This window comes from Python bivittatus, unplaced genomic scaffold (assembly GCF_059951505.1).
Source record: "Python bivittatus isolate LINGU-HERP-01145 unplaced genomic scaffold, Pbiv_v1 ctg000980_np1212, whole genome shotgun sequence".
NCBI lineage: Eukaryota > Metazoa > Chordata > Lepidosauria > Squamata > Pythonidae > Python > Python bivittatus.
This window is the reverse complement of record NW_028277125.1, coordinates 53,301,504-53,328,043: the sequence shown is the minus strand read 5'-3', so window position 1 is coordinate 53,328,043 and position 26,540 is coordinate 53,301,504. Positions and strand designations below refer to the sequence as shown.

Below are 26,540 nucleotides of genomic sequence, written 5' to 3'. Positions count from 1 at the left end.
TTTGCAGCTGGAGTTTTTATTGCTCTATTTCTAAAAGCAATTTTAATTTAATTTTAATTTTATTTTATTTTATTAACACCCATTCCTGAAGATTTTTGGCCCTAAGAACCATAATGGTTACCAGTCTGGAGATCACACACGGAGCCATTCTTTTAAAAATACATACAAGACGGTGTCTTGCTGTGGTTCTCCTTTCTGAACTCTCATCTCTTAACTTCACCTGGCTAAACAGACTGCCTAAGAAAATAAACCAGACCTTGGACTAGTTTCAGTGCCATTCCTAATGGAAGAAGTGTTGGCAAAATGATCTATTCTCAGCCAAATTTGTTCCCTAGTTAAATTCCCCTGATTCCCATCCTGGACTGGCTAAGAGCTTACCCTTGCAAACTACCTTATACATTCTGAGGTAGCTTGAGAGTAATATATTTTCAAAGGCCTTCAGTTCCTGTTGACTTGGGAAAATAGATATTTTTTAAAAAAATACACAAATACCCACCTCCTCCTCCTCCTCTTCCTCCCCCCCCTCCTCCTCCTCCAAATACTGTATATAGACAGATTATTCACTTTAGGAATATGGAAAGCAATGGGAAAGGTATCTAATAAGAGACATCATCTGCCAAACAAATCCATCTCTGCTGGAACTCTTATTGGTTTTTAAAAAAACTGGCATACGAATACATCTTGTCCCTACTGTGTCTTGCTGTGCTTGACCTATCTTAAACTGAAGTGTAACTAATGAGAATCTCTTTTCCAAGTTGAAGCCAAGCAGCAAGTCATCTAAACTCACAAATGGCAGTATATTTGTACATGTGCCAAGTGTAGGAATAGCTATATACAGCAGAATATGCTGGTAAGGGAGAAATAAAAATAATAGAGTAATTCAGAGAAGGATTTCTGGAAGCTAATGCTTTTCTTTTTAAAAATAACAAATTTTTATTAGAAAATCACATTTAGATAGAAAGCCTAAAACACCTAATCTAGCTTTATTCTAAGTAAATGGGGAAAAAAATTATGTACTATTCTAGCCCATAAAGAGCCTAGTATGATATCTATCCCATTACCAGAATTGAGAGAGAGAACAAGGACCAGCAACTGGAAGTGATGACAGTCTGAGAATAATCAATTAGAGACATGGTAGCTAATCCCAAAAAGGGAATGTAAAGGAGTCAAAGAAGAGAATCCCACATTGACTGATTGCATCTACTGCTCCTGGCTGGAGAAGGTACAGTGAGGCAGTGCTTACAGAAAGATCTGCCTCAAGTGCCTTCCTTTTCCCAGTCAGTAATCATTGTTACTTCTTGCACACCCAAGGTATTTCCAGTTTTAAGTCCCAGCAGTGTTCATTTTAGAAAGTATGCACTAGAGTATTCCTCAAGTTAAACTTTCCTAATTAACAACAAAGGTCTTATTGCTATATTTTCTGTAGGGATTGCGTTTAATTTTTCTCTTTTTTGAAAATACATTCTTCATGGCATCTGGAAATACAGTAGAAATGACCATTATAAAGTTTCAGTAAATAAAGGTTCCATAAAAAGATTTAGAGCAAATCAAAATCCTAGAAAAAATGAAGCCCTCCAGAATATAGAATATAACAAGATTCGTTTGCTTGAGTGCAAATGCTGATCATTACATTGTATTTATATTACAGTGTCTTATTATATTATTTTAAATTTTAACCCTGTCATTTCATTTTTTCATAATGTTATTTTTATTTCTTTATGATTTTATTGTGTCATCTCATCTCCCATTAACTTGTGAATATTTTACCACTGAACTCATCCATTCCAATACGTAAGTATTGTTTGAAGTCATGCCTTTGTAGTGTCAAGCAATGAGCCAAGGTAGCTGCTTTTTATCCATTAAAACTATATCACTGTTCAAGGATTTCTCCTAAAATATGTTATCTTGGAAATGGAAGAAAGTACATCAGACACTGGGACAGCTTCCATTTGTTTTGCTAGTCCAGTTTTTTTCCCCCCAAGTTGATTGTATTTTTTCTGAGCAGTCGTTGCTACAGTTTAAAAACAAATACCCAAAAGTTCTCTCTCACATAGTCAGTAAATTAATACCTATTTCTGGTTGATTCTTTCTTAAATACCAGCCTTCTTCAAACTCCTGCTCCCCAGATGTGTTGAGATTATAACATCCAGAAGTTGCAGCTGACTTTTGGATGTTATGGTCACAACACATCTGCAATCCATTAGTCTGTAGCTAGGAAAATACAATCCTTTCTTTCCCAGACAGAGCATGGATTACTGCTCTCAGAAGTTGATTATGAGTAGTCTGTGTTGGATATTGCTTGCAAAATATCTCTGTGCGTGGCATACCTGAAATCTGAAAGGGAAGGAGTTAAAACATGCTGCTGGTTCATCCTTCATGTTCATCATTCAGCACATCATGGCTGCAAAGAGATGTAAGTAGAAGTTTTGATGCCCCAGAAATCAAGATTCCAGAACAATCAGGAATTCTGTTTCACTTGCAGTATAGCTTTCTCCTTTGCAGCCATCCCACCGAATATGCAAATTGTCAGCAACATGTACAACTGAAGCACAGTGGGGCTCTGAAGAGAAATAATGTTTAGTGGCAAAAATAATTAAGTAGCTATTTGCCAACAAGGCAACAACACTCCCACAACCCTCTACAATCATGCTCATTTTTAATCCATGTTTTGAACAAGTCTTAACTTTTCACAGATTGTGAAAAAAAAGTTGTAGAACTCCATCAGAGCTGTGGACACCATACCTTTTTTCATTGCTATTCTTGCCATGTTTTTAAAAGTCCATTTATTTAATTTTCTTGGACTTGAATTTATTTAATGAGAAGGGACTGGTCAGATTTTAAAGGTGTACAATAGAGAGGATGGGCAAAGCTTCCTTGTTTAAAAAGGAGCACTGATAAAGCTTCATTCATTTTAACAGAATTACTACCTTTATTGTTTTAATTATTTTAATATGTTCAAGTGCTGCAAATCTCTCCTGATGCAAGTATGCCTTCAGAGATCTTGCTTACACATTCAAAACCAGGTTTCTGTGCTTTAAATAATTCTCTGACATCTGAAAATATGTTGATTCAAATTCTCTGACATCTGAAAAAGTCCCACTTGCCCCCCAACAGACCAGCCTATGTTGGAACTATTCTATTTTATTGTTGTTGTTCAGATGCTTTTTATCTTTTTTCCCCACTTGCTTCATACATAGTGTAATTAAAAACTGTTAGGGGATTAATTAAAACTTTCAGGAATTTTGTCATTTTTCTGCACTGAATATAACATTATAGTTCCAATGATATGCTGACCTTACCACAATTTAGGTGCATCTCATGGTGATGCTTCCTTATAGATAGTCAAGGCCTAACTTCATCTTTAGTGTATTGCTTCTAAATATTCCAACAGATTTTAAATGATATTTGTGTTGTTTGAATGAATCCTGATATATAAGGAATTAAAATGAAAATTCATAGGCAATTCCGACATAAATTCTAGAAATTCAGTTAATTATCTTTCAGTTATGTATCTATAGTTCTGGACCTGTGAGCAAATATTTATGAATGAATTGACCAGGACGTAACATAGAAAAGTTGAACATACTGTATATTCCCTACACATGGGGAAAAATACCATTATTGTCATTATTATACTAAAAATGCTGCTGTGTAGAGCTTCTGTTATTCCAATAAACTTACATATTCCCAGCCATTCAAAAGCTGCATACAGATCTAGCATTATATACATAATTGGACCACACTGAGAATGACCAATTTTCTCTATTGGACTGAGCTTAGGGAAATCTAGTTTTGTGAATTTGTTGGAGACACTGGCTTTACACACTGTAGATTGCCATGATTTTAATTGTGCATTTATTATTATTTTTTAAATAAGGCAATAGGGACCATTGAAATCAGAACTGGGGAGATTTTCTGTTTTTTGTGAAGAGCCACGGGTAATTTGTCAGGAGCTTCATTCTGCGAGGGACTCCACCTTCACCCTCTACCTCTATCTCTTCCCCTTCCTTCTTTTGTGCCACCCAGCAAGGTATTTTGAAAGGCCAGTTTGTTCCTGCCAAAGGACCTTTGATTTAAATGAATAAATAAATTTCATAAGTGAATGAATGAATGAAACACGAGGGACAGGCAAGACTGATGGCTGAATCAGCTTTTGAATTGCTCTGTGTACCTCATTTACACTGTGTAGGAGGGAACGAGGCTCAGTCCAGGAGAAAAATGCCCCCTTTGATTCTTGTTTTAATGCTTTGTTTGTATGCACCATACAACTGCAGTTTTCAGGAAACTCAGGATTTTATTACAGAAATTGGGACTCATTGGATGAACTTCATCTGTTACTAAAAGAGAATGTGAAAAACAGTACTTATATGTGAATTGTAAGAGAACTTGGAATACAAAAGATCCATAGCATTAATGTAGGCCATAACACAGCAATTTAATTGGCTAGTTTTAAGTTCCCCTAATTACCATCTAGATGCAGCTGCTCTGGCAGCCCAGAACAAGCCTTTTGATGATATCGTCAAGTCCTCCAAGTTCCCAGCAGCCCATGCTCCAGCACCCAACGAGATTCCAAAGATTGAGACAGAATACTGGCCAGGTCCTCCCTCACTTGCGGCTGTAGGTATGAAACAAGTGATGTGAAAACCCATGCACAGCTTCCTGCTATCAATAAGCACATTTAGACTGCTATGAATGCTGGAAAGCATCTAACGGGGGGTATTGAACTTTTTTGCATTGACTGCTTAATCTCTTAGGAGTGTTATGCTAAGTATATCATTAATATTGGGGTTGTGAGGAAGTGTCACCAACTTTATAGGATTGATGGCATTAGAATTACCTGTGGGGATTTCAGTCCCCAAAGTCTACATCACAGAGGGGTGGATGCTTCAAGATTCTCCTCACTAGAAGTCCCTTCATTTGAATGGCTTCCCTGGAATCTATAAAGGTGTTAAGGGTTTTAGCACAGGAGTTTTAAAAAGCAAAGGTACCGCCAGAGTATATAGTGCCCAACCCCACTGGTTACAACTATTCCTCAGAGTTGGCATCTCGTGCCAACATTTACTTCCTCCTGGCTTGGATTCACTGGTTGCCTCACCTACTCACTTTCTACTGGCGTGTACAGATATTGCTCCCGAAGGATACACACAGAGTAAAGCATCCAGCCCAGGTTACACATACATTATACCTTCTCATGCATTGCTCTGTTCACCTTCTACACAATTCATCCAAACAAGCAATGATCAGCCATGAGCTATGAATGCTGACATATTGGAAGACAAAGTTGAATGCAATCCTTAACCTAGTTTGCTGGCTTCAGGAAAGCCAGCCTACTGCCAATATTGAAGTACAAGTCCACTGCCAGTTCAGTCCTCTTCTCTACCTGGAATTGGTGTGCAGTGTAGTCACTGCCGCATCTTGAAACCAGTCTCTTTTGGCTTGTTGTTGACAGTAACAGCATGAATAACATTGAAGCAGCAAAATTTATTATGGCGCCATTGTATCATTTTTATGCCTTAAAGTTCTTAACTTTATTTTCCATTCTACGTTTCATTTCTCTAAATATTATTTTAGACCCTGTGTGCCATGACATCTTGTTTATGTTTGATCATTTGGTTCCTAGCTGCATAGACGAAATATGATTCATGTATTCCTTCTTTAAGGAATTCAATATGAGACAATTTTAGTGGACCATATTCATTCTCTCTTCTGCCAGCATTATATCTCAGCTTCATGCAAGAAAAAGACATCTCCTAGTGACATTTTACTTTCATAGTATATATTATAAATCTGAATATTTAAATATGGGTTAGGCCATACATGCTGTTCCACAACTGATTTACCATTAGACAAAATGATAAGGAATAGGACAGTAGTATCAAGATGTTAGGTGATAAAAACAATTATGTGTGCCCTGTGCAGTGTGTAACTTACCATTAGACAGCATAAGATGTTTGTCTCAGGAATCTGGTTTGGGGTGTCATGAAAGGAAAGAATGTATATAATTATTTAAATTACTATTTCTTTTTTTAAAAATCCAAAGATGACAAAAAGCCAGTTGTAGAATCTTCTGTCTTTTATGTCACAGTAATTTGATTGTCCTTGGGATTATGTAGAGTAACTTGAGATGAGATCAGTTGCTGCTCCTTGTCATACACCAAACTATATTGAACTGACCAATTTTGACCACAGTTAGGTGTGTGAAGTTAGTACATTTACCATAAAAGATTGAGATTGTTAAAATCATATATTGATATCACCATAATTAAAAGTAGGAGGGAATTATAACAGCAAAAAAGGATTTATAGTTCTCAAAAAGGGAAAAGGAAAGAAAGAAAGATCAGGCTGCCATTTATTGTCCTAATACAGAATATATGTTTGTTATAAAAATAGACTATTTATTTATTTTTAAAGTGAATTGCTAATCCTTCCATATATTTATTTTGAAAATGTCACTTATGTCTGCTACAGATCCAGAAGCAAAGTTTCTTTGGCCTCAATTCTGTTTGCATATGTATATTCAAGTTGTCAGTGATAGTTTTTTATAAGGAAAAATAGCTTCAATTATGGAGAGTTTTCAGTAATTAACTTTGGGGAGGAGAGAAAAATGGGTTTAATGAACTTTTCCCTGCCCACTCTTTTTTTATTTTGACTTGTTTGCATTTTCATCAAAGCAGTCCTTAAAAATCAGAAATAAAATCTATGCATGTTTGCTCAGAAATAAATCTTGTTGAGTTTAATAGGATTTTCACCAGGTACATCTGTATGGGCAGCCTGATGTCAAGTTATTATATCCAAGGCTTCCAGATCCAAATATTTATCCAGTAACCAATTCTGATTATTATTTATTGTTTTCGAAACAGCATATATCTGGCCTAAGGAACAGTACAGAATAGCGTCACCATCATAATATCTTTTGCTAGTGTGTTTGTAGACACCCTAACCTGTAACCTTTCAGACTAATTTAGCATTTGAGATTGACATGTAACATTTTAGGAAAAGTTAGTTCATTACAGCAATTTTTTAAATAAACGAAGAAATAAATAAAAATGGTTGTGGGTCAAATTATTACTCCAATATTGGAAATGCAGTGATGAAAGATATTTTCACCAGAATAATAGCTGTGATGAAAGGACTTGCTGCAAACAATTTTGTAGAAGTTGGATGTTTTTCTCAACACATCCCTTTACTTAACAAAATTGTCAGTATTAATCAAAATGTTACTACTTATGCTGTAGACTCTGCCCTATTACTGTATATCCCTCCAGAACATAACAGCATGCATTAGATAGTAAGAGGCAATAAAAATGATTTTACATACAAAAAAATGATTACTTGATTCAGAACCAGGAGATTATCTTATTAGGACTGTTTTGAGGCAAAATTGGTAGATTATTTATGTATTTACTTAGGTATTTAGTTTATTTCTTCAACAATCAGCTCAGAGGAAAGATGTTGATTATCACTCCTTACCTACACTTGAAATAAGAAGTTCTTTTACTGTGGTTTATGGAAGTAGGCTCTGATATGCGACGCCGATCCACTGGCAGAGATGAAGACCTTGAAGAACTTCAGAGGCGTCGGCAGCTGCAGGAGGAACAATTAATGAAGGTGGCTATCATCTTAATGTAAATTCTCTGTCTGTGCCATAGTATGCATAATGTGAATCTTTTTCACTAGCTTACTTTTTCTTTGAAATTCTCATTTGCAGTTAAACTCAGGTCTGGGACAATTGATACTAAAAGAAGAGATGGAAAAGGAAAGGTCATTGCTTGCCAGCAGTCGTTACGACTCTCCAGTTAATTCATGTAAGCAGCAAATCTAGAAAACTATAAGGGATTATGGGACATGGTGAACTAGGTCTACAATCCCTATATGCACATAGCTGACAATTGGGCCAATTGACTTCAGTGAGATTTATTTTTGAATAGACTTGTACAGAAGAGAATTGTATTGTCAAGTGTTTAAATTAAGGCTGCATCTCATCTAAGTTATTGCAGTTCAGTTTCTGAAAATGCAAAACATAGCTTCTAAATAATAACAAGGAAGTAGCTTTCTCTCTAATTTGTCACCAGTCTCCATTATAACTCTAATTATTTCCCACAATTAATTATCTGATGCTTTTAAATGAAGAAAGGTTCCAAATGCAAGTTTCTCAGCATCTACTGAATAAATCAAAAGAAGAAATGCCCAAAAAGTAACTGTGTTCCCATTGGAACTGCGTTCCAATTATAATTGCAATTACACCAGAAACTGTTAACTGTTTGGAAGATCTAGGATATCTGAATACATTTTATTTTAAGGCAGAAAATTTTGTAGCATCTTAAAAAGTTTATTGCTAAGCCTTTGTGGGCAACAGTTGTCCTTGCTGCAGCAAACTAAAACTGGCTACCTCTCTGAAATTTTATGTTATCTTATAGCTAATCAGTAATACAGAGAAGTAGCTCGCAATGCTGATTTCTTGAAAAGCACACTTGCATGAGCTTCTAAAATAATATAAAGATACTGTGGTATATATTGTGTTTCAGTACCTCTTTAAATTAGAACTAATTTAAATTCTAATTCATGTTTTGATCATCTCTGATGAAAAGCTTTTATTGACCCATTTTACAGTTTATAAGATAAAATCCTTCCAGTATTGAGTGTATATCTGCCACCAGTCAGCTGTCTCTTCCACGTCATTCAGAGCTGTCAGTGGATCCTTTGAAGAACATGCACCAAACAGTTTAATGCAAGTCTGTGAGAAGATTATATTTAGGATTGGCTGCAGAAAATTGTACTGCTAATCTATGCAGAAATCACATATGGTGACACAGTACTTTTTAAAAATACAAGATTTTACTACCTCTTCATATAAAATAAATTTTAGACAGTAAACGCATCTCCATTTTTAAATGTTTAAAAAAGTTTAGGGAAAAAAGACTGTGTCCCACTCTTATAATGGGCATCTTTATGAAAGGATATGGGTGTCTCTAAAAATCCAGCAAGTAAATTCATGAATAATGATTGAGAAAGCAACATTTACCTTGTTGATTCTCATAGCCTTTTAGATGTTCCCTCATTAGGAGAGGAAATTAGCCTCAATGAGTGGGGCAATGCATTCAAAATGCTGGATTTTCAGCAACATCATCAGACAGGTCTTTGGGGCAAACTGTGATACATTTCAGAGAATAAGCAAAGATATAATTACTGTTACAGGAATTGTGTGTATGCTTATGTGCACATATTTTCATTATAATTTGTGAGCTTTTGATGCCCTTTTCAGATCTCTAAAATATATTTTACACACACAAACCTGTGCCAGGAGATCCAGGGCCATGACAGTAACAGAACTAAAGAAGGACAAGGGTGATTATAGCTTTCATTCCATCTGTCTGCATCAAGGCAGAAATCCTATAAAAATGACTCACTTCAGTGTATACAAATGTGTCTGTGTGTATGGTTACAGAGAGTAGCCTGTTCAAACCTCATTTGAGTCATAAAGCTAGTAGATTGCCTTAGACAAGCTACTTTTTTTTAACCTCAGACTCTGCCTCCTATTTGTACCATATGGAAACAATAGTAATTCCAGCTTGCAAATAACCACGGACAGAAGAGCAGCATTTTGCTTATTTAGTGTGTGCAAGAAAATAAATTAAGAGAGAAAGTATGTTTTAACCAATTTGAATCAGTCGGGATTTGACATTGTGCTGAACCATGAACATATGGCACAACTTGCAAGAGATGGTTGCTCTGTAACGTGTAGAGTGACTTGTAGACAGTTAAAATCCAACTATGTCTGTAAAATTAGAGAGGAAATGAAAATTCCACAGCCAAATGTTATATGCTGGATAAAAAATCAAGGTAAAATTATTGCCAATTTTACACTTTCAACATTTTTAACTGATTTCTAAGATGTTGCGACTTTGACTATGTATTGTTATGTCCTAATAATGAAAGTTTTATTGTTTTCTCCTTCTCACTTAGCTTTACATGCATCTGCTTCTAAAACTTCTTCACTCCCTGGGTATGGACGAAATGGACTTCACAGGGTGAGCAGACAATTCTTCACACACAAGAAAGTGCAGTTCAAATTTCAAATTCTGATGAGCCTCTAAAAAGCTTTAAATAAGGGGGAAAGTTAACTGGTTCTGAAACCGTTTTTTCTGTTGTATAACAGCAAAACTACACTTTAGTAAAATTCTGTAGATACATATGTTAAAAACACAATATAAAACAAAAATGCTTAAAGTAACATACATCAGGAATGTTAAAAATAAAATAAAAACAAAATAGGAAAAAACAATAAAAATAGAAACATCATACAAACAGCACAGAAGTTCTTACTTAGCATTCAAGATTGTTCTTCCATTTTTTTCTTCCAGTCTGCCTTATTTCCTGCTTCAAACTGTACTTTTAGGCTTTTTATGTGTGTGGTGGAAGAAAACAAAAGGGGCAATTACAAAGGCCACCTCACCTGGAGGAGGGCTTAACATTTGAAATGATCCAATGGATCTAAATAAGTCCAGAATGTCCAGGTAATGTTCAGAAGTGGCTCAGACAAACGCCTCCTTAATTCACTGGACAATAAGGAAGAGGAAGAGGTACAGCAAAATCAGACTTGCAAGATTCTTTTATTACAGCAAATCTCAATGAAAATGGTTGTAGACATCCTGTGGAATTGATTCTGTGGTCTGATCTACTTAGTGGAGGTGACAGTCTCCCCTTTATTGGGTCATTTATTTCAGTGGGTAAAATCCAATGGAAAAAAACATTATATTGTCATAAGATATGGTGAAAAGAAATAAGAGATTCAAATAAATGTTCTGCTCCCACTCCAGTCTCTCAGAGTCCTAAAAAAGGCTCTTGATACTTTCTGTTGTTTCTTTTTCAAAAATAGACCTTGATTACTCATCCTTGTCTCGGGGGAGAGGGAGTAGAGATTTATGTCTGCTATCTCCATCTCATCACTTTTTTATATTTAGAACATTCCTCTCTAGCTCTCTATCAAAAAGAATTGAACATTATCTGAACATCTTGGACTATGAACATTCTTTGGGGAAATCTTTACAGGCAATATCTAAAGATAAGCTGCAGAACTCAGATAGGAAACCAAGAATGATAATCAATTGTTACATAAAATGTCTTTTAAATTGTTGGTGGATTTTATCATAAATATTATTTATTTGTGGAAGCCGTGTGATAGTTAAGAAACAGTTTAATTTGAGCACATATTTCAATACTGTCCATATAAAGCTGGTGCAAGATATTCTGGCTCCATGGGCAGAAATATGAAAAATCTGAATTTGCTCCTCTCAGGAAAGATATAGTGATAAATTATTGACAAAAATGGACACTTTAAGGAGTCATAAAATAACATTGTAGACTAGAGATTTCTGCTCTTTCTCACCCTCAGTGTATATTTTACATATAGCTTTATAGGCATATGGTACAATAACATTCCTTCTGTACCACTATCTTATTTTCCCTTTCATTGTCTTCTGTCAGTTTTTATATGCACATTTTGTGAATGCCATGGATACTTCCAGATAAGATGAGAGTGGTATTGACATGTTTTCACATGGGCTTTGCGCTGATCTTTTTACTATTGTTCAATGTGCAGATAATGTGATTTACCTGTTCAAACTTTTTTTTATATATACATATATATATATAGCCGATGTCCACAGACTTTGGTCAATACAGCAGTTATGGTGATGTAAGCAGTGCAGCTCGAGGTAAGTTTGTAAAGGAAATAGAGTGTGGGGTTTGGGCTATAGGTGTGTTTTCATCATCCCTTATGCTTGCTAGGATACTTCTGTTACGTTTTTGTAGTTAAACATCATTTAACAACAGTTTGCAGTTACGACAGCCTTAGAAAAAGTGCTTTATGATCTGTACTCACACTTATAACCATTGAAAAGTGTCGCACCACCCATGTGGTCATGTGATCGCAATTTGCAACCATTTTTACAACGGCCGTAAAGCAAATCACTGTGGTCATTAAGCAAATCATGTGGTTGTTAAGTGAATTCTGGCAAAAAAATCCATTGGGGAAGCTGGATTCACTTAACAACCACATGATTTGCTTAACAATGACATGATTCATTTAATGACCACATGATTCACTTAATGACCATGTGATTCGCTTTACAGCCATCGTAAAAATGGTTGTAAAATCGGTCTGGTCACATGGTGACTCGCTTAATGACTGCCCTACTTAATGACCAATTTTATGGTCTCTATTGTGGTCTTTAAGCAAGGACTACCTGTATAGCTTTTGGACACCATCTTTAATCTTGGAATATGGGTATACTTGCCATTTCTCCAAAAAAAAGTCGGGGGGGAGGATCTGGTTCAATACTATACTCAAATTGAAGAGGACATTGTAAAAATGAAACTGAAGTTTAATGCAGACAGGCATATGTGTATCAATATATTGCTTCATTCTGATCAGTTTATGTTTGCAGACTATGGGGTAATAATCTTTATGAAAGACTCTGTGCTTAAAACCTTTATTGTTCAGAATCTCATTCTGATTGTGTGTCTTTTCTCCATATATCACTTTTCAGATTACCAGGTTGGTAGAGATTTTCGTCCATCAAGTAACAGAAACAAATTCATCAACAATGCATTCACATCTGAGAGGAGTTTCTTAGCACATATTAATCTGCATGTTTTATTACTATTAATGATATAATTACATCACTATGGAAAAGACATAAATAACAGAGTATCTTCAACAGTCAGTTTTGTGATTTTCTTAGCAAGCTTTCCTAAGATTGTCATAGAAGCAATCAATGACAGTTCTCTCATTGATGGATTTCTCCTGATCACTTTGGTACTATCCAAAGAAAATCTAAATATAATCCTGCTTATTCTGTAGCTATATCCTTCCTCTTCTTTTCCAGTTGATTCCCTGTCGTCTTCTTTATATTTTATTGTGGGCTTGGAATAAAAAACTGCCAAAGAATTTTATATAAAACAGGCACTTTTGAGGCTTTATAAAATGGCCATTATTTCCTAAACGTAATCCTTCTCTTTAGATGATTGAATATTACTACTTGTTATGGAAGTTTCTATACACTAGGTAAACAGTTACAGGAAAGCCTTTATTATGCATTATGCCTTTTTAAAAAGAAAGACATGTTCATAGGAATTAATTGATGTAGATGGGAATTAAAAATTTTACTTGTTAAAAAGTAAAAGGGTAAAATGCTCAGAATATAGTTCAGCTGGAAAGCAATCAAATACTGTAAAGATGATAGCTAGAACTACAGCAATGAATCACTCTGTGGGGCAGTTTTCTTACCATTCCTCATTCCCTGAATAATGGTCTATGGATATTCTGGATGAGCAAAAGGGGCTATGTTTTTAAATAAGAAGCTACGGCCTAAAAATAGAATGTTCAATATTTTTTAAAACTGATCTAACAGTTTGTATTTTTTATGACCAGAAAGTTCTCTTATCTTGTCAATCAGTCTCTGGGAAGAGTCCCTGGGAATCTTCATAATTCAAAGAGAGGACCATGAATAAAGGCCGCTTCAGTTAGGAGTCAAATATTTAAGTATAATATGTATTGGGCATAATTACATTTATTATACATATCTCAACTTTGGAGCCGTAGCAGAAATTCATGTCCATACTCAGCAGGAATGCCTTTACTCTATTTGGGTGGGTTTGCGTGGGTGTGGATGTAATCTATATGCTTACCTGTATCTGATACAGTTCCACCCGGATGGTCATGTCCCTGGAATGCGAATGGACCGAGGAGTATCTATGCCTAACATGTTGGAACCAAAGGCAAGTGCTGACTTCATTCATTTGGCTTCACAACAATGAAGGGTGACTTTTGGAATGATGATAGCATGGTATTAAAAATGTTGCTGCATCCACTTTTTAATATGTTTATTTATCTGCCAGCCCTCTCTTGTCCAGGTCAGTAGGATGTCCCCCTTTATTTGTAGTGAGCATACGGGATAAGAGATTTAATATATAGGAGACTAGACAGCAGTATTCTGTGCAGACCTAAAACAAATAGACCTAACTAGTGTGAAGCTAGTTAGATCTACTAACAATGTGACAGCATTATTAATTGCAGTAAATCAGGAGAATGCAGTGGGGGAGAATTCATTCTTGCTTGTGCTGTGGGCATGAAAATAGTAAAATGGAAATCAAAGGGGAAAGGGGAGATTGACCATGCACATTAATGATTAGAATAATGCACTTGGAAGATTCTCCAGGCACTAAAATGATGGTTGGGATCATCTGCTCCAATAATGGTAACAGTCCAGGGGAGCTGCTGCTAGACTTAGACTAGATGGCCTCTTTCCCACAAAAGGTGGCAGCACTGAAAATGTGTTCAATGGTTCTCTGTGTTGCTGTAGATATGGCCTGTTCTAGATGTGGGTCTAACACAGTGCTATCACAAAACACTCTAGAACTCCAGCCCAAAAGCTTAGTCCCATATGTTCCAAGGCAAATCTTCCGCACATGCACTACTCATGAACCTTGATACTGGGAGCAGAGCATTTATTTTTAATTCTGCAGTAGCCTTCTATGAGCCATGTAGGATATAGGATATTCTGTGACACCTCCTCCCAGAAAATAGAAAGCTTGCTACATTTTGGCATTTACATATCCTTGATTGTATCAGTAGCTCTATTATAAAGTGTAAAATCAGGAGCTAAGACCTTTCTATCTTTCTCTGTTATAATTATCTTTGGAGTAAACCAACATGTGTGATATACCATTACTGTGCTTCAAATCTCCTTCCTCCCCACATGGCCTCATTCATTGAGGCTGCCAGATGTGCAAACCAGAAGCTAAGGGAAAAATACCATATGATGTTTTTTGCAATACTGGGTGTGTACATTGGAGGAAAGGAGAGTGAGGTGTGGGTTGCTGTTAGCAAAATCCACGTAATGTGTAATAACATTCTAAGATAGATGCAGTTAATAAACCTCACCTCATCATTTAAATATCAATCATGTATTTAGGTTAGATGAAGTGGTTGTTTTGTTTGTTGTCTTTTTACATATGCTTCCATGTTGAAAGTTTACACTGTTCCTTCATACAACTTTTTAAGAGAAATGGTAGTACATAAATGACCTGTCACATTTAAGGGAAGCCACTAGGGAGAAAGAATCTAGTGTAGCTTTCCAAAACCTGATGTCTTCCATATATGTTAGGACTTAAAACTCTCAGTATTCCTAACTGGCATGGACAGTGGTTAGAAACCTATATGGAGAGCACTGAGCTGTGGAGGAATAAGACTTCTCTGCCACAACAGGTCAACAGAGTAAGATATTGAACAATGCAGTAAATGAAATCTTGGGTACAGGAGTGGAGAGGATAACACAATGTGAAACTGGGAATATTTTAATATTAGTTAGGATGCTACATTTGTTCCCATTTTGTCTATGGGAAATTGAGGCTGGGGTCACTGGTATACCACTGCTTGAATTGCAATAAAAATACAGGTTAAAGTTTAATGTGGTCTGTTAGACTATAGTGTCATTCATGAATGCTTGTTTGATTTGCACAGGTATTCATCATTTGTATTATTGCTATGGGGAAGCCCAAACAGTAAGCTGATTAAGATAAAACACAGTCTTTTTTCAAGGGATAAAGCTAATCTGAATTTTTCTGGAAAAGTGTATTGTTTATTCTTTTTCTAAAAAAAAACAAATCTCCAGATAGGCTAGCCATACTGTGGCTAATGAGATCTAATTTAAAAATCTGAGGCTGATTTTTATAATCATGTAAAAGAAACAACTTGAAGATTCTCCTCAATTTAGGATCAAATTAAAGCAGTCATACCGACAATGTGTTGTGATTTTGTAAATGTAAGAACATAATAATGAGATCAAAGATCTCAACAAAATTTTGTTGATTTTGGCTATTACTGTTATTTAAAAATACTTTTTAATGTAATGAAATTCTTAGTTGTAATTAACAGTATTACTGTGAAATTGTTGGTCTATTACTAATTTTTTTCCACATTGTACACAGGTACATATTATTTAAGTACTTACAATAAATTAAGTGGTGTATGTTTACCAATGGCTGAATCTTCTATATTAGGCTTCTTAGATGCTTTATAAGATAATAAGACAGTTGCTGTAGCTTTAATTTATTATAATAATTTAATGATTAAATTTAAAAATGTTTAGAAACTGGACAGCATTTTTTAACAGGAGGAAAGATTGATAGTATGGCCTTATATCCTAGGTTTTAATATATGCAAATCTTACACAAATTTTGATTATCTATAATTAACCAGCTCAGTAAATTCCTAATCCTTGACCTATTAAGGAAACCCTGTTCCCATATATTCATGGAGCTAGAAAAAACAAATGTTAGATTTGTAATTTCAAAACTAAGCGACAGAAACTTTCCAAGCAGATGATCTAATTCTCTGAGTCCATAGCCTTTCATGCGGTGTCTTTGTGCTCATTTTTATTCAGCAGTAAATCCTAATAATTCAATGAGGTTTATTCCCAAAGTCTCATGCTTCAGAATTTGATATCCAAAGCAATCCAAAGTATGTGTGCAGGAAGGGGCTGTTAAATGGAAGGCCGTTTCCAAAACCAAACTAATTAGGGCTGCGCATTTTCTTTTCTTAATAAGACCAAAAAGAATGCAGGAATTGCTATTTGTCCATACACATCTCACTATTTTTGATGTAGCATAAAAAAGGGGAAGGAGGTGATTTTAAGATGTGAAGAGGAATAGGTTTGAACTGAGATATGGACAGTGAGAAAGAACCACTTTCTCCATTAATTTCCATTATATATATATATATATATATATATATATATATATATATATATATATATATATAAGAGAGGGGGAGAGAGAGAGAGAGGTAAGTAGGTAGGTAGGTCTGCATGGCCAGAGAGAACCACTTCTTTAGCCACAGTGTTTTACAGATACTGTCCTTTCTGGGACCTCATTTTTATTATTCATTGGCTAATGGTCTCTGATACAGGATATCAAGTTAGGTCTTTAGAAATATGCTCAGAATGTACAACATCCTGGCCATTTTTTAACATATCCAGTCCTAACCTGGGATTGTACATTGTGCAGAGAGATAGTCATGGGAAAATTAATGGCATATGAAGCTGCAATGCATACACATTTATCTCAGAGTATAGTGAGTTGAAATCTTCAGAGACCATAAATATAAGTATTCCATTGTCACATTGAGTTCACACATTGCATAAAGCCAGGTTGTCTGACTTCAGATAAATAAGCCAAACCCAAACAAATCACATTCTGGTTTAACACAATATGTGAACACAGCCATAGAGAAGCTTGTACATATTACTGTTTTCCTAGTCTCAAAATATTTATTTTATTAAAACCCAAAGTTTCTGCACAAGATGATTACACCATCACCTATAACTACCTTAATAGGTGGTGGTACAATGCATACATGGATATGTAGGAAAGTAACTTTAGTTAATTACAACAAATTAAAACAGTTGCAAATTAGTTTTCTTTAACTTAAAAAGAGAAATGGACAGGACAATTTTAAGGAAAGGAAGGACCAATGAAATAACTCTTTAACAAAGTATTTGCTTCTGTGTGCATACACCAAGAAGATAAAGGCAAACCAAAGATGATCTATAAACGAAAGAAGATAGTGAGCTCATCAAATAGTTAAAAATTGTTTTGTGCAAAAAGAGAGAGAGAGAGAGCGATGATGTGGACATCATTATAATTATGACAATTCATTTTTCAGTAACAAATAATCCAAGGAAGCTTATAAAAGACTGCACTTTGCATTTGCGTACTTAAAGCAGCCCTTTAATGAACTTGCAGCTGTCTTTCAACAATGACCACATTATGCTTGTGAATTTGATTATGTCTATTTGTGGCATTTAATAAATTCTACATAAAGGCCTCTTCTATATCATTAACAGATATTTCCTTATGAAATGCTCATGGTGACCAACAGAGGGCGAAATAAAATTCTAAGAGAAGTTGATAGAACCAGGCTGGAGGTAAGAACTTTGTGTCTAGTTACTGCTTTGGTAATAGAAGGAAGTCTTGTAAGGATATGGTTTGCTTATTATTCATAAGCTTACAAAATAGTATATTAATCTGAAATAACTGCTTTGTTAAAACAAACCTAAACTAACAGCACAAATCTATGCATGCCTACTCAGAAGTAAGCTTCACTGAGTTGAGTGATCCTTTCTGAAGTAAATATGTATAGGATTGGAGCTGGAGTTATGGTTATTTATCACACAAATGACATTCCATGAATAAGCAGCATGTGTTTAATATCAGGACCTTGAAATTTGTAATTAGATTAATGTACTGCATTAAGCCATCATTGCTTAAAAATAAGTTAACCAACTAGATTGTGCTAAAGCATAAACCACAGTGTTGTGGAATTTTTGCCAAAGACAGCACAGCGCTGAGGAGAAGAGCCGTGTTTATTGCAATGATCATTGGGTGCCTACTTTCCAAGAAAGGGGGACCCTGAACAATAGAAAGGCAGAGGTTCTTACACACTTTGGGGTTGAGAGGCAGGAAATCCTTGGCATCTGATTGGTGGGCAAGTTTTGGATAGGTGTTCAACAGGGGACAAGTGTTTTTCTATAGTGAAACAAAAACCATGCTTTTATAACAAGGCAGCCTGAGTCAAGGAATCCATTGTCAAAGAGAATGGAAGGTTAAGAAAAGCAGGCGCGTGATTTTCTTATTAAGAATGGAATTCCTGCTGTTTCTCACCTGGTCAACAAAGGCTTTCTCACTGAGGCTCCCCTCTGGACAAATCCTTAACTAGACAGGTGATGGCCCTCTCATTGTTTTACTGTAATAGTGTCAAGAGGGCTATTTCAGCAGTGGAAACATGGTCATCCTTGGGTCATCCCATAGGTCCTGTTTTACATGTGCAAGTGGGGGGAAGGAACAGCAGAGGGAAATGGGGGAAAGAGTTTGCTGTAGAGAGGCAAGGGGGAGGGGGGAGAGAGTTTCCAGCTTTATTTTATTATTTTTCCATCACAACAACTTACAAGTCAGCTTCTTTATAAGAGCAAGCATTTATTGAATCAGAAAATATGCATGAATCTGATGATTTATGGTATCATTCTAGTTGAATCAGAAATTCTTGTCGCAGCTAAAATTCTCAAAACCAATATAGCATAACTAAATTGTAAGAATAACCATAGGTATCATAGTGTATTGCCACGTTTTTCCTCAAGGTTACACTCTATTTGTAAAACTGTTTTCAATCATATAATATAACGATGTCACCAGAGTGCATAGGGCCCAATTTTTCAGTCCCCCCACCCCCAGCTTAATGCATCTATTTTAAGACTTAAACTGTTTAAAAAAAAAATAGCAACTGCCATCTAATTTTGGTAATATAATTCTAGGGGAATATTTAAAAATAGGGTTGAGAGCTACATATCCCTGCTGTATAGAAATACTTTGCGTTACATGTTCATAGTAGCAATCAATTGGAAACATATGAATATAAGATATGCGTATCTTTTTTAAAAATACAGACATATGTCCAGGCATATTCATAGAAATAAAACCTGGTCAGTTGATCCATTTAATCAAACTTTACCTATACCATGTAGCATCTCATCGGGATCCTAAGCAAAGGTCTTTTCTACATGCTGAAATTATAATCCCTAAAATTCCCAATCAGCATAGCCAACTGGATTAAAACTTTGGGAATTATAAGCTGTTATGTATTCTTGAAATACCATGTGAGTGTTCCAGTTTAAGTGTCACTCCCTGTCAGTGTCATTCAAAGGAAAATGTAAAGTCTTGATACATGTGAAAGCCTGTGTGTGGGCACTAGATTGGGAAAGGCTACTATCACTTTTTGCTCAATCTCTAAATTGTTTGCTGAGCTATCTACTGCAATGTTACACTGGGATTCCTATTGGCTAGAGATTATGGTTTCCATTTCATTACTTAAAATCCCCTAAGGCAGTGTTGTCCAAACTTGGCCACTTTAAGATGAGTGGACTTCAACTCCCAGAATTCCCCAACCAGCCATGCTGGCTGGGAATTCTGGGAGTTGAAGTCCTCTCATCTTAAAGTGGCCAAGTTTGGACAACACTGCCCTAAGGGTAAAAACAAAAATGGCTTCATCTGCTCTTGAATGCTTTGGGAACCAAAAAAAAAAAAATCCAGGAAGGCCCCATAGTTCTGTACGATACTGGCCTTCAACCGGTGCTCACAGCATTCTGTTGGAGCTAAGGTAGATCTTACTTCCATGTAAAAATCTCTGGGAAACAAACAAAATTAAAAAATTAGTCTCCAAATGCAAGTTTGGGCTAAGGGTATATCAGATCTAATATGCTGAGGGCAATGTTATGGTATATAGATTTCTTGTTTCTACCACTGGAGTGATGGCTGTACTTCTTCCTTGTCTTTCTTTAGCGTCATTTAGCACCTGAGGTTTTTCAAGAAATATTTGGCATGACAATACAGGAATTTGATAAGTTACCTCTCTGGAGGCGCAACGATATGAAGAAGAAAGCCAAGCTCTTCTGAATTCTTCTGTCCTTGGGAGGGGAAAGATCTCACGTAATAGGATAATATATTATAATTAAGTCCAAACCCTTTTTGGAGAGCAAACACTCAAAAAGGTGGGGAGGGGGAAAAGGGACAATCTGAGAAAGGCACCTATTAATGTCTTGAGATTGTGCAATGGCCTGTCAAGCTTGCCATAGATGGTGACATGAAAGGTTCTTTGTTCAAATCTCAGCCATGGTTTTCACTCATGAAGTTTTTACATGGCGTATATATTTAGTCTTCTGCCTTCCTCATTTCCCCTTGACTTTTATTCAAAGGTCAAGGACAATAATTGAGAAGACCCAGGAAGTGCCCATAGGATGCCAGCCCACAATTATGTGGTCATGGACTTTCCAAGCAATGAATGAATATATTCTGTATTTAAGGAAGGAGTCCTGTGTAATATATTTATCCTCTGGGCACAGCTATTACAATTAATTGGCCTTATTGTCAAATGGCTTATTCTTTCCGCAGTACCCATCAATAAAACAGGCTGCTGAACGGAGGTACTTTATTCTGCTGTGTACTGGCCAAATTCTTTGAGAACAAGCTCCCAGCTTGCACTTGCACATATCTGGTAGTAAATTGCCATGTTTTGTTGTTGAAACTCTTTGTTCCTCCATCTTTTCCTGCATTAACCGAATATATTTCTTGCTTTAAACCACTTGGTTGAAAATTAACAAGAACAGCAAGCAAGTAAACCAAAAATTGGTTTCTTAGTTTAATTGTGAAGACGTTATTTCAACTGTCATGTTAAATGTAAGCCATAGTGAAATGCAATCTTAGGTTTAATTTAGATGTGACCTTTGCTGTGTGAGAATCACTATGACATAGTATGATCATACATTGCTCTGATTGTGCTTGAAAGTAAGCACTGTGTGGGCCAATGTGTTGATGTTTGTACTTTTCACGTTAAAATAAACAATATTAATCATGTTGGTCCAGGAAAAAAAAGGTCTGTACTAGGGCAATGTCTTATTAGGGTCAACCAAAAGGCACAAAATATTGTATGAACTTTGAAGCTCTCCAGTTCTCTTTTCATGGTGTTACCATATGTTGCAGGATCTGATACATGATCAACTTTCATAGGATCTAGCATAGGTAGCATTGAAAGTAACCATGCTGTCATCCTTATTGTGAAGCTGAAAGGTGAAGAGTGTTTGGTGAGATCAGCTGATACCAAGCAAGTCACATCCAATCCCAGTGGAGGTTGGACACTTTCAGAGTACTCAATATAGCCTGTTCCAGGATTGGAACAGTATTTTTCATATACCTAGTTCCATCCCACTGCAAAGGTTACATTTGAATTTTTAAAAACATCTACTGGAATAGTGAACTCTGAATTTTATTATGGTATTTTAACTATTATACAGAGTGACTTTGCTGCTAAACAGTGACCGTTCAAGCTATTTTCTTGTATGCACTGATAATATTGCACAATATTTCATGATAAACTATGTTTAATTTGATTTTCTTCATGTAATCAAACACTCATTCATATAAGAAGACTTGAATTTTGTGTTCTTTTACTATTACAGAGTTGCAAATATTTTTTCCCTTCTTATTTACTATCAGTGCCTGGGGAAAAAAAAAAAACCTTGGGCAGTTTCTGAATCAAATGATCCGCTCAGCTACATGCAGCCTTTTTTTAGAAAATATTGTGTGACCTGGCCTCTGTCTACCTAAATTGCTTGGTAGGTTGTGCATCTTCTGTAAAGGACACATAAAATTTACTTTGATAGAATCAGAAGCTGTTTTTGACCAACAATAGGGTGCAGTGATATATTAATTTTTTACCTGAGTGATGACTGCCACTATATAAATTTTTACTTTTTCTCTTTTAATGTGCAGTTTCTGCCTACAGTATAATCCTGTATGTGTATATACAATAGTTTATACTAATCTAGTAGTAAAAATCCACTAAATTCAATGAAGCCTGCCTTCTAGTAAGTCTGTATAGCATAGATGAGGAACCTGTTGCTCTCCAGATGTTGCAAGACCCCAACTCCCAGCTTTTCTTACCATTGGCCATGGGGACCAGCACTTGGGAATGTTATTCAGCAATATCTGTAAGGCTACAGATTCCCTGTCTCTTCCCTTGTTTAGATAGTAATTCCTATCAGTATAAGGTTTATGCAGAAAGTGGTATTTTTTGCTCTTACATTTCAGAGCTAAGCATAGGTGGATTCCAGTGACCATACTATCTGAATCCATAACAGGTGATCAAGATACTAATGGCTGATCTCTTTGCTCTTACTTAACCTATTTGTATTATCCCTCTAAATTAGGCTACCAGATCTGGTCTGCAAAAATCTTGGGGACCACTATGTGGAAGCAAAGAGTGAAGAGTTTTATTTGCTGCCATTTAGTGATTTTTGCAGCCTATATACAAAATGATAAGGATGATTTTCAGCACATTGGTACAGATGTTTAGAAGGTTGTGTGGCAGAATTCATGTAAAATGTTAACTCTGACAAATGCTGAAAATAAAAAATATTGCAAATAGGAGGAAGAGAGGAGTGGCATGATCATACTGGTGACATGTTATTGTTTATGGGAATTTATCACCTGGCCAAAGAAAATTTCTCTTTAGCCTAATGCACAGCTTCCCCCAAACTGATGCCTTCCAACCTCCCATCTCAGGATTAGTGTTGCTTGCTTGATATTCTAGGAATTGAAATCCAAAATAGCTGAAGGGCACTCTTGAGGAATAGTGGGAGGAGGATGTCTAGGAATCAGAAAAATAAATATCTCAGGAGGGGAGGGACAGACATGCCATATGACATTTTTCATCTTTCTAATTCTGTCCTATTATCTCAAGCAATATTATCAATTAAAACAAATTGTAGCAGTAGTCAGAAGGGTCAAGAAAACCTTAAAGTGACAACATGTAGCTGTGTTTCATTTCTGTAATTTTCTGTAATTATGTATTCGACTGGCCTATTAAACTAGCTATAATTTAGCCAAGAGGACAATTTGATGAGTGATTTACAAAGGAATGCGCTGTTTATCAGAGAAATGGGGCCTTTATCCCAAAAGCAAATTCTGGACTGGAAGCCAATCAACTGAAGAGAGCTAGCTGGGCTGCCTCTTCCCTGTACATGCTGTTGCTTCAACCCATCAACGGTTTCTGTGTGATTAGGCATCCTTTCTGCTTTTTTGTCCTTGGTTCAGTGCTTTTGTACAACGAGCTCTGGATAGACATTTGTATCTGGTGCACAGAAAGGATTAAAGCAGCATATCCTGATTGCAGTGCATCAAATTAGCCAACAGCAGGCCATATCTGGGCTTCCTCTTTTTTTATTCAGGATGTTTATATCTTGAAAATTGGAACAGTTGCTCCCCCCCCCCCCCAAGGAATGATATCTCCATAACCTTTCATTCTTCAATTGCATTTTCCTAAGCTGAGCAGTAAGAGATGTAACCTACAGCATGGCTGCTATTTGAAATCATTCCACATATGCTTCAAACTGACCAGGAAGCCAAGCATTTATTGGTTCCAACCAGAAAGAAAATCCAGTGTTCCCTCTCATTCTTGATTAGCCAATCAGCTTTGACCTAATGAAACCTGAATTCTATATTCTCACTTTCCACACATATTATTCCAAGAATAACGCCACTTTTTAACTTTCAGAAAGTAATATATTCCTTGTAAATAGACCTCCTTTAAGAGAAATGGCTAGTTAAGACATCATTCCAATGCTTTGCAAAGTACCTTGTCATCTCTCTTACACTCTGAAACAAAAAATAGGGTTTTTCCCCCCCCTTTTCAAGTGCAGATGAATCCATGATTGAGCAGTTATTTTATCCCTGACCAGTCCTGGTCTGTAATTCCAGAAAAAAAGCCATTCACAAATGAAAACTTAGAGATGATGTGGATGCTTCCAGAATAACAATTCCCAGCATTATTAATCAGTAATTGTACTCTTCTGTTGCAAAATGCATATGAAATTGCAATTGTCTTTCTATACGTTAATGAATGTGTGTTATGCGTGTTCCACAATTATTTGCCAACATGTGAGCATGACATACCAATGTAATAAGGCTGACAATTATGTCAGAATAATAATTCTTTTAAAATGCTTTATTTATTTTGTGAGGAAGTACAATTTATTTTGGACACTATTTCCCAATCACCTTATTCATTTTTTAAAGGCAGGCTAAAAACGGTCTCACTATAAATATAAAGGACAGAAGACCAGCAAGCATATTTAATGTGGTGCTAAAATGGAGCTGATTAGAAAAACTGAGCTTTTTCTATCATTTTTTTTAAAATGTGCTAAAATGACTTGAAGTGGTATTGTGCAAATAATTCAGTTATCTAACTTCCTACTTACCACCATCCCCATCCCCCACCTTATATGTATCCAAAAAGACATTTTAGCCCAAATTTTAAGGTTTTTTTTTTAAGCATTAATTCAGTTGTACACTGATGGAAAGAGTAATACCAAAGCTGTGGTGAATAGATGGATAGTGATGTAGAAATTCATTTGATAAATTATTGCACACAGCAAAACCACATCTTAAAAATGCAGGTAAATGCCAAACAAAAATATGAGTAAGCAACACATGGCTATTGCAGAATAAACACTGTGGAAGCACTGCAAAATGCAGATTATCATTATGAAGGACTTATATATTGTTCAACTCACCTTTGTAGTGTTGGGAAAAAAGCTTCAGAAACTTTCTATGCGAGAAAAAAATAATCTCCGGAAGGAGATTTTATTGGTGCTTATCTAAGAGATTTTATGATGCCCACTCTTCTTTTATGCATTTCTTCTGCATTTCTAATATCTACTAAAGAGGTAGATATTCTGGTTCACACCCTTTTTCATGTTTCAAGAATGCCATCTTCTCACTCTGTAGCAGAAATATAATGTGAAGAAATTACAACCAGCTAAATTGCTTTCTAAAGCAGAGCTGTTAGAATTTTTTTTTCCTGCTTGGAAAAATAGTGACAACTCTACAAAGACTGTCAAATAAGCATAGCTTAATTCCAAATATAAAGTCAAAAAATATGAAAAAGGATCTTCCAGATGTTTCCTTCACTGTGAAAAATTATTTCTAACAGGGAGGAATGAATATGTTTAGTACTGCATGCTTAGGGTATTCATCCATGTGTGAAAATAATGACCCAACATGAGTTTGATCACTGTTTTCCAGTGGCTTCTATCTAAAACCACTAAAACTTGAGTTTTGCTGCTGTAAGGTAAATTCATGGCAAATCCCTCTTCAAGAGTAAAGATTTTCAAGAGAATAGATCTTACATCCAAATCTAAGGCTATCAGATTTGGGTTACAAGAATCTGGTGAACCATGAGTTAGAAGGATAAGATATTTAAAAATCTCTTTATTGGCATCTAGTGATTTTTGCAGTCCAGATCTGGTAGCCCTGCCTGGTTCTGTTTCTTCAAGGGGAATGAGCACTAATTTGCACACTATATTTTGCAAAGTAATTTATGACCCCAAATCAGACCCAGTTGAGTCAGATGGTAAAGGTTGAATACTAGGCTATTTCTCAGCCACCAAGATTAGAGAAGAACCTGTTTATTCAGTTATACTGTGTATTGTTAATAGCAGTATTTGCTATACAGTAGCTTAAATTACTGACAATCTTTATAGTGATGAAGCCATATTCCTGATTTTTAGGAACCATCACTTTAATTAAATATATTTTGCTTCAAATCTCAAGGTTTTAATTTATCCATTCTTCCCATGACCAGCCCATTTTCAGAACTGAGAAAAAGCCTTTTTCAGAATTTCCCTTTTTGTTTGTCTCTCCCCCCACCTTTTTTTTTTTTTTGGTTATGGAACAGCTCTGATTAAGAGCCTTTGTTGAAAAAGAAAGTCACCAATGCCTGTTGATAGAGTTAAATCTGCTTCTTTGCAAAATGAACATTGGCCATTGTTGCTGTTCATGCTGTTTGCAAATGTCACCCTGATGCCACTATAATCTACATTGCTGTTGTACTCAAACCAAGTAGATGAATAAAGTTTAAAACTTTATTCTTA

The 26,540-nt window shown here is 35.8% G+C and overlaps 1 protein-coding gene across 12 annotated transcripts in view; it reads left to right on the top strand.

Annotated features, from left to right (window-relative positions):
- The window catches only part of ABLIM1 (actin binding LIM protein 1), a 217,252-nt gene extending 190,712 nt beyond the window's left edge, over positions 1-26,540 (top strand). For 7 of the 12 annotated variants that reach the window (XM_025167016.2, XM_025167012.2, XM_088131669.1 and 4 more), the window contains 6 exons: positions 4,475-4,621; positions 7,514-7,608; positions 7,709-7,805; positions 9,964-10,028; positions 11,654-11,714; positions 12,549-13,650. In XM_025167016.2, coding sequence (XP_025022784.2) covers positions 4,475-4,621; positions 7,514-7,608; positions 7,709-7,805; positions 9,964-10,028; positions 11,654-11,714; positions 12,549-12,676 — 593 coding nt within the window. In that variant the 3' untranslated portion in view covers positions 12,677-13,650. Of the gene's footprint in view, positions 1-4,474; positions 4,622-7,513; positions 7,609-7,708; positions 7,806-9,963; positions 10,029-11,653; positions 11,715-12,548; positions 13,651-13,704; positions 13,780-17,906; positions 17,988-20,394 lie in introns of those variants that run through there. The other 5 variants (XM_088131666.1, XM_088131672.1, XM_088131674.1 and 2 more) reach the window with 4 other exon arrangements.